Source organism: Mandrillus leucophaeus, unplaced genomic scaffold, assembly GCF_000951045.1.
Source record: "Mandrillus leucophaeus isolate KB7577 unplaced genomic scaffold, Mleu.le_1.0 Scaffold173, whole genome shotgun sequence".
In the NCBI taxonomy this organism is placed as follows: domain Eukaryota; kingdom Metazoa; phylum Chordata; class Mammalia; order Primates; family Cercopithecidae; genus Mandrillus; species Mandrillus leucophaeus.
In genome coordinates, this window is record NW_012101732.1 from 4,786,917 (window position 1) to 4,800,912 (window position 13,996).

Sequence of the window (13,996 nt, forward strand, 5' to 3'; positions counted from 1 at the left end):
CTTACCCTAACCTAGAAGGAGAGGTGGAATTTTCCATAGCATGAGCTCCCCCACCCACCTTGGGCAGTCAGTATTGTTGATTTCCGTGATTTTTAGACGCCAGAGGGTCACTGAGCTGGATCTCCGCAGAACAGGAGATAGAGGCTGGGACTCCACTGCAGGAAGCACTGTCGAACTCCAGAGACGAGATTTTCTCAAGCTTGGTCAGTTTGGCAAGAATTGTTCATGTTTAGGATGACAAACGTAGTTTAATTTCTTAATTGTAGGCCAAGTAGACATTACGATTTGATACTTTGAAAAATATAATGAACATTTGGAGGGTTCTTTATCTACAAAATTATAGCAACATCCAAAGATATATGACATTTTTACCTCATTGGAATCTTTCAAATGTCACTTTTTTCTTATATGAAAGAAAAATGTAATTAAAATATCTTCTGGAGCCTCCTAAATTAAACTTAAGAAATGCCACCTAACCTATCTTAAGTCAGTTTACCCCAAATATATCTTCCACATTTATAAAATTCATCTGTCATTTTGCCAATGTAAACTAAACACACAAACATAGATATACAGACTTAGTTTTATTTATAGATATAGTTTTGTACGCATCCTTCATGTAGCGGCTGAGTCTACATTTTTATAATTTAACAACTGCATTATCAAGTTTATTGATGTGTTTTAAATGCAACCTTATTGTTTGGTGCTGGAGGTGTTTTTAATTATGTTCGTTATTATGACTGTAACTGTTCTGAGCAGAATTGTACGAGTTACCTCTGTTTCCAGTTGAGATATTTGGCTCGGACTTTTCTTCCCGCAGATGAAATTCTAGCAATGGAGGAGAAAAGAATTTAAAAGCCTATTTTATATATTGACAGACTGCATGCTGAAAGGTATAACTCTTATGTCACAGGCTTGCCGATATATGTTTTTAATATTATCCACGTTTTTATTAATTTAATAGAAATGATTTTGTTTCTCCCTTTCATTTATATAATTATTTTTGAAGATGTGAAGTTAATGAATTTCACCTATATAGTAAAATCTAGAATATATAAAAGCATGTATTTGTTCTTGTACATTTTGGATATTTATCTTTTGCACAATCAATATTTTTAGCATAGTAATAGTTCACAAGGTCACAGTGCTATACTTATGTCCCTTGTCAATCCCCTCAGACCTCTAAGTCCTACTGCCCAGAGGTAGCTACTCACAATTCCCCTTGCTTGTTCTATTACAAGTGCCTAAATAATGCACTCAGTATTATGCTTATCTCCCAAGTATTGCACTTACATCATGCTTATCTGCTATTTCTTGATATTCCTATTTTAGATGTCATCTATTGACTTCCCAATGTGGAAGATGCAGATTTCGTTCTCTCACACCATCCACAAGGTTCTCAATTTTCTCCTACCCACCCTCCGTGTATTTTCATATAACATTAACATGATATCATAATGAAATATGGGATATGGACCCATTTACAGGGACTGGTCTTTTGAATTAACTCTGTGTTGGGAGGAGATGTTACACTCGCTGCCCAACTCTCCCACATCTAATCTCGGCCTTTCTTATCCCACCTGCCTCCTCCTGCCTTCTTCCAAGCTGGTCTGCCCGTCTCCACCTGTGTCATGAATTCCAGTCAGGTCAGTCCTGGGCCACGCCTCTGCTGGCTGGTGACAACTGCTTTTACTTACAGACTCAAATATGTGTTCCACAGAATTGTAGCTTGAGAATTTTAAGATGAAGATGATGATGATATTTTAGTAATAAATAGCTAACACTGGCAAAGAAACTCTGTAGCACAGGGGTCCCCAAACCCTGGCAGAGGAGCGATACCTCTGGCCTGTTAGGAAGCCACCGCACAGCAGGAGGTGAGCAGTGGGCCAAGAGGGCCATAGTGTCTGAGCTCCACCTCCTGTCCGAACAGCCGCTGTTTTAGATCCTCATAGGCGCGGAGCCCCATTGTGAACTGATCTTGCGAGGGATGTAGGTTGCGTGCTCCTATGAGAACTTAACTAATGCCTGATGATCTGAGGTGAGACAGTTTCATCCCGAAACCATCCCACCCCACCATCCGTGGAAAAATGGTCTTCCATGTAACCAGTCCCTGGTGCCAAAAAGGGTGGAGACCGCTGCTCTAACATATCAGTTCAGAGAATCTTTTCAGGTGGGCCAACCTGGGTCCAAATCCCAACTCATCCATTTAGGAGCTGTGTAAATTTTGGTAATTCCTTAGCTCATTTGCATTGCAGTTGCAAGTATCTATTGCCAGATAGATCCCAGAAGCAGCCGTTGCTGGAGGATCCACCTCCAAGATGGTTGCTTCAGTTACCATCTGGCGCCGCTCTGGGCTGTTTCTTTCCACAGAAGCAGGTTTCGTTCTCTCTCACTGCTTTACAATTCTCCAGGTGGCCCAGGGTCTCTGAGTGTGGTGGAGTAAAGGTAGCCAGACACTTGATGTGGCTTCTGACATGTCCCAGAGCAATTGTTTGTAGGGCAGTCCTTCCAGTGTGAGCATTTCAGACATCTAGGCAGCCCCAGAGCTTCAGTGGTGCCCTAGTCTGTTGGTCAGGCAAGTCCCTGGGGCCAGCCCCAGTGCAGAGAGAAGGCGAAGGATTCGATGCCATCTCTCCATGAGAAATGGCATGCGTGCACATAATGATGGGCATCTCGGAGCCAAGTGCCCACACTGAGCTATCTGACCTTCAAATAAAGATAGTAATTGTGATATTTCTCTCATAGGCATGATGTTAGGATTGAATAAGATACTGTATATGGAAGAGCTTAATATAGTCAACAGCAAATAAATATTAGCCATGTAGTTAATAAGCTTGTTATGTACCTGGAGCATACTTATCACATTTGAGAAAACTATGCTAACTTATATCTTAGTTTTCTGTCAGTTTTATGTATTTTATCTATTTGTATACTTTAAAAAATTCCCAACTATAACCATGTTGCAAAATTTTGAAAAACAGAATGATGTTTAATCTTAATTCCACCATTGCTATTATCATTTTGCTGTATTTATTTTTCTGCCTTTTACATTGTTGTAATTTTGGCGCATGGGCGATGTTATATCTTGCTTTTTCCATTTTCATTATATCATGAGCTCTCCTCTTCCATGCTGTGATAGTTTTCATAACCATCATTTTAGATGTATTTATAACATTAAACATTGAATAGATGTATTAGAGTTTGCTTAACCATTTTTCTACATTGAGTCTCTTCCTACATGTGCTTATTTATTTTATATCATGTAATTATATTTACTAGAATTTAATGTCCAACTATAATAGTCACCTACACTCAGTCTTGTCAATTCCATTTTTCCCCTCAGTTGCTCAATTATCTTTAAAGTTGTCTTTCCTTTAGTTTTCACCTGAGCCAACTAACTAATCTATCTGTTGACTTATCTGCTGCACTTACCCATTTTCCTTCTTTGTCTTTCTCATTCTTTCTTTTCTCCTCCCCTCTCTTCCTCCTCCCACCTCTTCATTTCTTCTACAAGTATTTCTTGACCTTCTATCTTATGCCAAGGCATCTTTTACGTATGGGAAATAAAGTAATTAACAAGTCAATCTTCCCCTCTCCATGGAGCTTAAATTCTAATGGGGAAGACAGGTCATAAACACTCAAACAAAAAAGAAAAACATCAGATATGACAAAGGATGTACACAAAATTAAAATGAAACAATATGTGTGTTAGAGAGTATCTGATTGCCATAAAAAGAACCAAAGAAAAGACAGTGTCTACCAGGTTTCCCTACTGTAACATTACTATATTTCACTTTTAACCAATGAGTAATTTGTGGGAAGATACTTGAACATTATGTAGATATCCTATTCCTCATCATACTTTCATGCACTGGTTTTAACATTCTAATGACTTGTTTTCATTCCATCATTCTTTTCATATTTATTAGATGACATTCTTCTTTAAGAAAAAACTTTGCCTTCTCCCCCAATTTATTCGTATTTCTTATATTGGCATAGACTCATGGATTCTTGTTTTGTTCAACGAATTGTGTTACTACCATTATTTAGTTTAATGATCACAATGTCCCAGGTTTGGCTACAGAAGCCCTTCCAAGTAGACTCTTCTGACATTTTAAAATGTTCTTATCTTTCTTTGAGTACTTTCTTGCTTAGTGGTACATCAAGAAGTTCTAGACTCCTCTTTTCTTTTCCTACTTTTATCTGTTCTTTCCTTCTTTCAAACTGTTTATATTCTTGAAATAAGTATATGAAGGAGATTATTACCATATTTCATTGCAAAAGGTGATAAGAACCTGGGGTATGGATAATAAGATTATAGTAGACAGGAAGTATATGATAAAATTTAGGAGTTAAGGTCTCTGGGACTTGGCTAATGACATGAAGGAGTTAAGAGAGTAATTTAACTTTTAAATTTATGACTTGACCCTTAGATGTGTCGAATTCATGTCTAAAACCAAAATAGTGATAGTATTGAAAGAGTTCAGACATAAACGAGGCAGAGAAGCTGTGTTGAGGAATAGAGAATAAGAGGAAATAGGGAGAATTCAATTTTGAACATGTTGAATGTAATATGTCTTGCAGACATTTGGAAATAGGAGTATGATATTCAGATAGTGGGTTATCATTTGGAAATCATCAGAATCTGGGGTTAGTTAAGCCAATAACCATGACTGTTGTCATCAAGAAGATGATGATAGAAAATACTGAGTCAAGGGTGGAACTCTGGGATATATCACCATTGAAGGGATAGAGAAATTTATAAAAGAGATGAAGAAGAACAGACTACATTATAAGGAGAACAAGAAGAGACGTTACCAAGACGGCTGAGAATTTTAAGAGATAATTCATGAATAATTGTGCCATATGCAGCAGATTGTTCTAGTGAAAAGTGGGTTGAAGACGGTCAATTAGACTGCTAATATCATGGTCCTTGGTCACTTTTAGAGAAGCAGATCTTATAGAATGCCAGGAACAATGAGTTGAGCGATGAATGGGAATTGAGAAAGAACCAATGAATATAGGTTTAGGGTAGCTTTCGATGTCTAATGGGCATTGCCTACTTCTGGATTCTGTGTTTGCACATTTAATTTTCTTTTCCTTGTATTTTTTTTCTCTTTTTATATTTTCTCTATGTTAGACATAAGTGTGAACTCAGGGACTATGTTTTTTTTTTTTTTTTATCAGTTTATTCTAAAGATCTTGCTTAGCAACATCTATGTAGCAGGCACCCTGCAACTCCTGCGTGGGTGGATGAATGAATGGATAGATGGATATAGAGTGAGGTCATACATCTGAAAGTTCTAAGATAGAGGTTGCTTATTTGGAGGAGATTGGCTTGGGGTCTGACTTAATAAGAAGAAAACATGAAATTCTGGACCAGATTGAGTCAGGTGATAGAATAAGGGAACAGGAAGGGAACACCATCATTTAATGAAGTTGATTCCATTATATAGCCTTCAGAAATGAGGAAACCTCACCAAAGGTGACACAGTTGCATAGCTATAAACCAATCCAAATCAAATTCATATTGATGACATTAATCTATCAGGAACTGAAATTCACTCTAAATTATATAGCCACAGAAAAATTACAAAAAAATAGATAATAAGGAATCATAACGGAAAGGTGTGTAGAACTTTGAAGAAATAAATGCAGAACAAGGTGGACCTGGGGTATTAGCTGGGGAAGGCTTTCTAGACATTGGAGGTTGCAAAATCTGCCATGTTAATCCCACAAGCATGAGGCAGTCATAGTGAGAGATAATCTTATATTGAACCAAGCCCACAAAGGCTGCTGCCTAAACTAGGTCAACTCTTCTTAGTTCACGGAAAGAAACTGTAAGGTTTCTGCTCATGAGACAGCTGTGCTTGCTTCTTTCCCTATAGGTACATTGTCCAAGAAGTCATATGATAATTAGAGTGCTCATTGAGCTATTCTAATCATAGCTCATGTTTACTGACACTCTCAGTGGCAAGCATTATGCTAAGTGCTTTACATGAGTCATCTTATGTTATTTTCACAACTTCTGACTCTGGTACCAATACTATTATAATTCTATAGATGAGCAGGCTGAAGCTTGTAACTTACCCAAGGTCACATTAGCAAGGATGAGGTAGAGGAAGCACTTGAACTTGTATCTGTCTAATTCCCAAGTCTGGACTCCTAGCCACCAAATTTGCATGGAATGTGAATGAGGGGATTAATTCAAATTCAAATTTAGATTCGATTCAAGTTTCTATAGCATCTGGCTCTCTCTGTAATGAAGGTGGATGAGTCAGATTTACTATAAAACCTTACTTCAGTGACTCACCCTTTTTCTATTATTCCTTTGAACATCAAAACATCTTATTCTTCACTTTTGTTAATACCTTCAGTTCAGTTCTTGGTGGCCTTAGAGCCATTCTCTCTCTGCTAGGTGACTTTGCACATATTGGTTCTGATGCACTGGTTTTATGAAATGCCTTTCTTTTTGGAGAAACTTTCCACTATCACCCTCCAAGATGAAATATGTCCTACTGACCTGCTAAAACTCAAGAGGACAGGTTCCAGGTGCCCTCTCTAGTAGGAGTTTTGTTCTGAGGTAGCACCCACTGTAGTAGCAGCTTATACTTTTGCTTTTTTCATGCCAGATAGTGACCAAATCAAAAAAAATTAACCAGTCTTGTTGTGAGCAGGGAAAGTGATTTCCCCTGGCTGGAAGGACTCAGAGGGTGAAAATAAGGGGAGACAGAAATAGAAAAATGAGTTAAGATGAAGCCTTTGAGTTGATATTTCTGAAGAATCACTTCATGGTAAGCAATGCAATAAATCAGCAGACTGAAAATACTACAACTGTTACTTCTATTATGTGCTATTACACATGTTTTATTACCACTGTGATTTTTCTTTATTTGCTTTGTTTTCATTTTATTTTTCTCAACAGGATGCGAAGAGCTGGCAAAACTTGACTTGACTGTAAATTTCATTGGAGAGCTGAGCAGCATTAAAACCTTGAAGCACAATATCCATCTGAAGGAGCTCTTTCTCATGGGGAACCCATGTGCTTTCTTTGACCACTATAGAGAGTTCGTGGTAGCAACTCTTCCACAATTAAAGGTATGGTTATTTTAATGGTACAGAAATCACAGAGAAATGAGCATGAGCAACTATAATAATTCCTGCTTTACTTGCAGCAACAATGAATGTGTTGTTTCAGATAATGGAATATTCCAAAGAGCCCAAAGTAATTATCTGAGTGGCTAGACCTTTAATATTGTTTGAATAGTTTTAATAAATCCCTGAAAAATAAATTGCATATTTTTCACCTTTCTCATCCAAAACATACAGAACTTAATTTGACTTTTTCTCAATGAGTTCAAATCATAGTTACAAAGAACATTCATCATTACTGATTAGAATTCATTATTACTTGTAGCAAACCAAAAGTTTAGGGTTTTAGAAGTAGCTACAGCTATGTACCTTTGTATTACATAGTCTTAAGCTACTGTGCTTTTATAATTATTATTTTTTATCATTGCTTTTTCTTAACATTTTCTCTGTAGCAGTGGTTCACTGTCTTTTTTAAATTTTTCTTTCTTTTTTTTTTTTTTTTTGAGAAGGAGTTTCGCTCTTGTTCTCTTCTTGCGCAGGCTGGAGTACAATGGCATGATCTCAGTTCACTGCAACCTACGCCTCCCAGGTTCAAGTGATTCTCCTGCCTCGGCTTCCCAAGTAGCTGGGATTACAGGCATGTGCCACCACACCCGCCTACTTTTGTATTTTTAGTAGAGATGAGATTTCACCATGTTGGCCAGGCTAGTCTTGAACTCCTGACCTCAGGTGATCCACCTGCCTCGGCCTCCCAAAGTGCTGGGATTACAGGCGTGAACTGCTGTGCCCGGCAAGTTCACAATCTTTGGTGTGCATCAGAACACGTGGAGGCCTTTTCAAAACACAGACTGCTGTGCTCCTCCCCCAGGGTTTCTGGGTCAGGTCTGACATGGGGCCTGAGATTTCACATTTCTAACAAAATCTGTAAGTGCTGCTGCTGGTGCAGGGACCTCATTTGACAACTACGACTGTTTATGTTACTCTTATACCATATCCCCCCAATCGAATAATTTTAGAACTGAGGGAAAAATATTATTTCTTGAGAAATCATACAACAGAGAATATTAAAATAGCAATGTTAAGTTTCATGTAAGTCCAAGAGTTCCCAGCCTGCATGTGGCTCTATGTTCCTGGAAAGAGAATGCATGGATACACCGCCTGTGCAACAGGCATTTTTTCAGTTCTCAAAGGATATTTGTTTCTTAGACTTCTGGGTTCTCTGCAGTCAAGAGACTGCTGACTGCTGGATTAATGGAATACATTTCTTCTACTGTAAAATTTCTCAGATTAAGAGAATGAGTGATTCAGGTAATTGAATATAGAATAAATAATAAATTGTCTCATATGTAACCTAAACTGATCGTTAGTATACAGTGATTTCCTAGAAAATGAACTGATGAGACCCAGACTATCATAGAACTAGGTCTTGTAGTGTAATGCTGTGAGCCATGCCCTTGGAAGGGCTAAGGGTCCAGGAGTCCTCATGGCCACCACAGCTGAGCCTGTGGCAGTGCCGCAGCTGAGCCTGGTCAGGCTAGAGGTGTGAGAGCCATCATATGGCTGCCGCAGACAGGGTCAGAGGTTGTGCCAGGTACTTTGTGCACAGTGTTTCTGATCCTCCCAGACCCAATCAGGGAGACAATTAGGTGCATTCAGAGCTCGGGGAGTTAATGCTGCTTGTTTAGGCTGACACATCTGGCAAGTGACACCAGTGGGATTTGAACCTACATGAGTCCAACCTTGATGCCTCCACCATTCACACTATACCCACACTCACTGCTTCTCTCTGGGTTAAATTACAGGCTTTGGATCAAGTCTTTCCTTTCAGAAAGACTTCTCCAAATCAACTGCTTCAATAGAAAACAACCCCTTTTTGAAAAATAACATTCATATATTTATTAATATTTTAAAATAGTTTGATATACTATAGAATCTTAATTACCATTTCATTGAAAGCTTGGGAGCTGCTTGAAAGGAATTGTGTTAATAAATGTATTACTTTCCTAGGGCTGCTGTAACAAAGTACTGCAAACTAGATGGCTTAAACAACAGAAATGTGTCATCTTATAGCTCTGAAGGCCAGACGTTCAAGTTCAAGATGTTGATGGGGTTGGTTCCTTCCAGGGACTGCAAGGGAGAATCTGCTCCATGCCTCCCTCCTAGCTTCTGCTGATTTGCCGGCCAATCTTTGGCATTCTTGAGCTTGTAGACACATTACCCGAGGGTCTCTGCCTTCCTCTTCACAGGACTCTCTCTTTATAAAGACACCAGTTATATTGGCTTGGGGCCCACCTGCTTCAGGATGATTTAGTCTCAACGAATTACATCCATAATGACTCTGTTGCCAAAAAGTCCATGATTTGAGCTGCTGGGGGTTAGGACTTCAACATCTTTTTTTGGTCAATTCTACCCATAATAGCAGAGTAGTTATTTTAGATAGTCACATAGAAGAGGTGTGAGGAGAGTCAGCCCTTTTCAAGGATTTTCTTCCCAGTGTCTGAGCCACTCCAGAAGTAGGTAGACCCTGCAGTGCAGTGGGAAACAGATTTGTTAGCAGACAAACCAAGGTCTGACACCTGCGTCCACTGCCTGTGAATTGCGTGCCTCATTTTACTGATGTATAGTGGGATCATAATTCCTACTTCAAGGGAGTTCTGTGAGGCCTTCAATACACCTTAGTGTCCCTTTCTCTGCTTCAGCACTTGCACAGTTATTACCAATAAGTGTGGACACTCCACCTTTGTGCTGCAGGCATCCTGGGTGAAGAAAGATAAAGAAACGCTCAGCTTAAAACTGAATCTATGATTCTTAGGCCTTCTAAACTCAGACGTGATTTTGGCTTGAAGGAAATGTGGGCCAATTTCAAAGATGAACAGAAATCACCAAAAAAGTGAGGTTCCTAGAATAGGTGCTGGGGTACAGTCCCAAACTTGTCATTAGTTATTATTATGAGGTTTTTTGCCTCCTGTCAGTAAAGTGACAGAGGGTTCAGTTGCCATAGCCTTTTAGGAATAGTAGTGCTAATTAAGTCAAAATACACTTAAACCGTTTATAAGACAGAAATCAATCAATCAATGTACTTCAATTACAAAGAAGAAAAGATCACCTTGCTCCCCAGGGTTCTGTTGGGAAAAAATCTCAGTCAAAAGAAATTATCTGTAATAAGCTAGAGTTTTCTAGCTTCTTATAATACACAGTTATATATAATGTATTTATGTTAATAATATATATTTATATATAAATTATACTATATAAATTAATATAACAAAGTACTACAAATTGGATGACTTAACAGAAATTTATGAAAGTACTATATTTATATAGTATTAATTATATATAAATATATTTATAATTATGTTGATTCATATATTTATATTAGTGTATTTACTTATGTACACTTACAAAATAAGTAAATTTCATTTATCCCAAAATTTCCAAATTGATTTGATCCCAACTCTGTATTAAACTAGATCAGGTTAAGTATGTGGACCACAATTACTTAATGCCTTAAATAATAGGTTTTATTGCATTGGGTTTATCATTATGGCCTCATACATAATGGTATGAGGATACCTTTATTGAAGGATACTACAAGAAACAGCCCTATGAAACCTGTGACTGTATGGACATATTTCTGGAGAAACAATGCCTGACATCTCTCAAGGTCTCCATTATGAAACTCTGTGCTAGAAGTGTGTTTTAGAGCTGCATGTTAGAGGGAAGCTACAAACTGTATTTTTTCCTTAAAGACCATGAAAATTGTGTAACTAATTATGGTTTTCTATTTCACTTTGGCTGCCAAGAAGCTAGGAACCAAATCTGCAGCCCATCTATAGCAACCATATGAGTTCTTATGACCAAAGCATATTTGGAATTATCTTTTTACCAAATCTCTACATAATTTTGACTTATAATTCAGCTGATTCTAATAATTTTTTTAATTTGTATTTTACTAAATCTTTCTGTGTATTTTTTCCCCTTTTATGTTTCTTATTGCTGCTGTAACAAATTGAGACAAATTTAGTGACTTAAAACAATACAAATGTATTACCTTATGATTTTGGAGATCAAAAGCCTGAAATGGTTTCACTGGGCTAAAATCAAGATGTTGTCAGGGCTATTCTTTCTTCAGGCTCTAGGAGAGAATCCCTTACTTTGCCCCTTTCAGCTGCTAGAGGATACTTGCATTTTTAGGCTCATGGCCTCTTCCTCCATCTCCAAAGACATCAGTATGCCAACTTTACATCTCTCCCTAACTCTGACACTCATGTCTCTCTCTCGTACTTATGAGGACCTCTGTGGTCCTTGCAAGAATCACCCTGATCATCCAAGATCCTTAACCTAATCAAACCTGTAAAGCCCCTTTTGCCATGTAAGGTAACATTCATGGAGATTAGAACATGGACATTCTTGGGGAACCATTATCTTCCAACCACACCTTCCTAAATACCTCACCTCATTTTGCAGAATAAGGCTGGGTAGATAAATAGGTATCTTTAAACTGTTAGCTCTAACATTTTAGATTTTAATTGACACTTTTATTTTAATATTTTACTTTGGAAAATCATAATTGAAGTATCAGATGTAAACAATGCTGTAACAATAGCCTATCTATCTTGTTAAGGGTGAAACATGGGCTCATTTGTATTAGAGCCCAATCATGCGTAATATTCAAGGCCTTTTTTTTTTTTCTGTAGAGAGCTTTTGAGAAGTGCCATTGTTGTACTTTGAAGCTATGATTTGACTTAAGCATTGACATTTTTGACATAGTGAGCAATTATAAAATTAACATAAAATATTTTGAGAGTTTGTATTAATTATCATTTTTAACAGAAGACCTAATCATTATTATTGCCAGTAAAGGTATTTTTAAAACTGTGTAAATTGTATGAAATCAACATTGATTTAGAACAATGTTCTGATATTTCCCATTAATTATATTGTTTTAATTCTCTATCACTGTGGTGTATTATTATTTCTAAGTTTCAAAAGTTCTAATCAAAATCAACCTGGGGCTGATTCACACTGCTACTTTTGAACAATTGTACTATATTTATTGTTTTTTGTTTAAGTGGTTGGATGGTAAAGAAATAGAGCCTTCAGAAAGGATTAAGGCATTGCAGGAGTATTCAGTAATTGAACCACAAATCAGAGAGCAGGAAAAAGATCACTGTCTTAAACGAGCCAAACTCAAGGAAGAGGCTCAGAGGAAACACCAAGAAGAGGATAAAAATGAAGACAAGAGAAGTAACGCAGGCTTTGACGGACGTTGGTACACAGACATCAATGCTACTCTGTATGTAAATTATTAGTTTACTTTCTAGTCAACTTTTGTTAAAAGCAGCAAACTGTATTCTCTTTCCAAGTTCTTTGCAGTACACTTATATTCCGGATTAATTTGAAGAATAAAATATGATGTGAATTTTGGATGGAAGAATATGAGCATCCCATAGCTTGTGACAATTCTGTAAGGCTTTCTTTCCTTGGGGGAAAAATTCCTTTTTAAACTAGTAACTTTAATTTCCATCTAAAATTATTCTCAGAAAAATCCATATAATATGTACAGAAAAGGTGAATTAACAGGTGTACTTTGATTTACAAACTAGGAGTATTTTAGAAAAGTTAAATATAAATCACATTATTATAATTTGATTAATTCTAATTGTATCATACAACATTCTGTTTTCTTAATTATATACTGAACACATTCTTAATGTGATTAATAACTTTTTTAAATTAAAATTTTCATGTTTATGTATTTTAAGTGAATTGCAACTATAGTCAGTTGATTTGATTCCATACAGTTAAAGTATAAGGTATTTAGATAACAGAATCCCTTAAAATTGGGGAAATAATACTTATAGAGTATTTCAGACATACATAAATGTTTGAAAATAGTTATATAGGCAGCTTGTAGTTCTACCACCTACATTTAATAAATGACAATATGTTTGCTTTGGATCTTTTTTTAAATAAGAAATAAAATATCATTAAGAGTGTAGAAGCTCCTTAAGTACTTCCCCTTCATCCCATTCCTCTCTTCATCCTGGTGGCGTCTGCTATCCTGAAGCTGGTGCGTATTTGCTATATGTTGATTCATTCATATTTTTAATACCTTTATTTCACAGGTATGCCTCCTTAAACAACAGTAGTTTGAGTATGTGTGTTTAGCATGAATGATATCTTTCTATAGCTTTGCTTTTCATGCAACATGTTTTTGAGATTTATGCATATGAAGACATATAAAACTAATTCATTTTAAGTATAGAATAATATCCAGTTGGATGAATAAATTATAATTTATCCCAGAGGTAATATTCAAAATAGTTAATAGCCAGTATTTCACTTGCCCTGACCAATCAGAAGGTGCAGCAGCTCCAACAACACATGCGATCCTTCTAGTGGTGGCAGCCGGTCAACCTGGACACAGCCATCCCTCTTTGGCTGGCCATGCACGTTGTTTTCCCTATTTCCATTTCCAATTCTCACAAGAATAGAATCTCCTGAAAGTAGCATCATGGTTTATCTTGGCCAGGGCTGTATCTCTGGTGCCTGGCACAACAGAAGATGCCCAATAAATATTTCTCGAATCCATGTTGAACATTTGTTGAGATTTTCAAGCAATGTTGCCCTTGTCTCCTTGTTCAGGTATGAAAGTTTCTTCAGGGTATTTAGCAATGGCATTGCTACAACAATCATGACATCTTTTCAACTTTATACATATTGCCAAATTGTTTTCTAGAGTACTTGTAATAATTTATACTAATATATCAATATACAGGAGTTTTCAATCTTTGCTAATAGTGGATAATACATTTTAAAATATTGGCCAATCAAGTGTGTTGCATAGTATATAGTATCCTCTATTTTTAAAAAATTTAATTTGCATTTCTATAGTTACTAG

The 13,996-nt window shown here is 36.9% G+C and overlaps 1 protein-coding gene across 2 annotated transcripts in view; it reads left to right on the top strand.

Annotated features, from left to right (window-relative positions):
- The window catches only part of LRRC6 (leucine rich repeat containing 6), a 97,541-nt gene that overhangs the window by 26,112 nt on the left and 57,433 nt on the right, over positions 1 to 13,996 (top strand). For both annotated transcript variants that reach the window (XM_011977105.1, XM_011977104.1), the window contains exons 4-5: positions 6,926 to 7,098; positions 12,165 to 12,388. In XM_011977105.1, the coding sequence (XP_011832495.1) occupies positions 6,926 to 7,098; positions 12,165 to 12,388 (397 nt within the window). The remainder of the gene's footprint in view (positions 1 to 6,925; positions 7,099 to 12,164; positions 12,389 to 13,996) is intronic.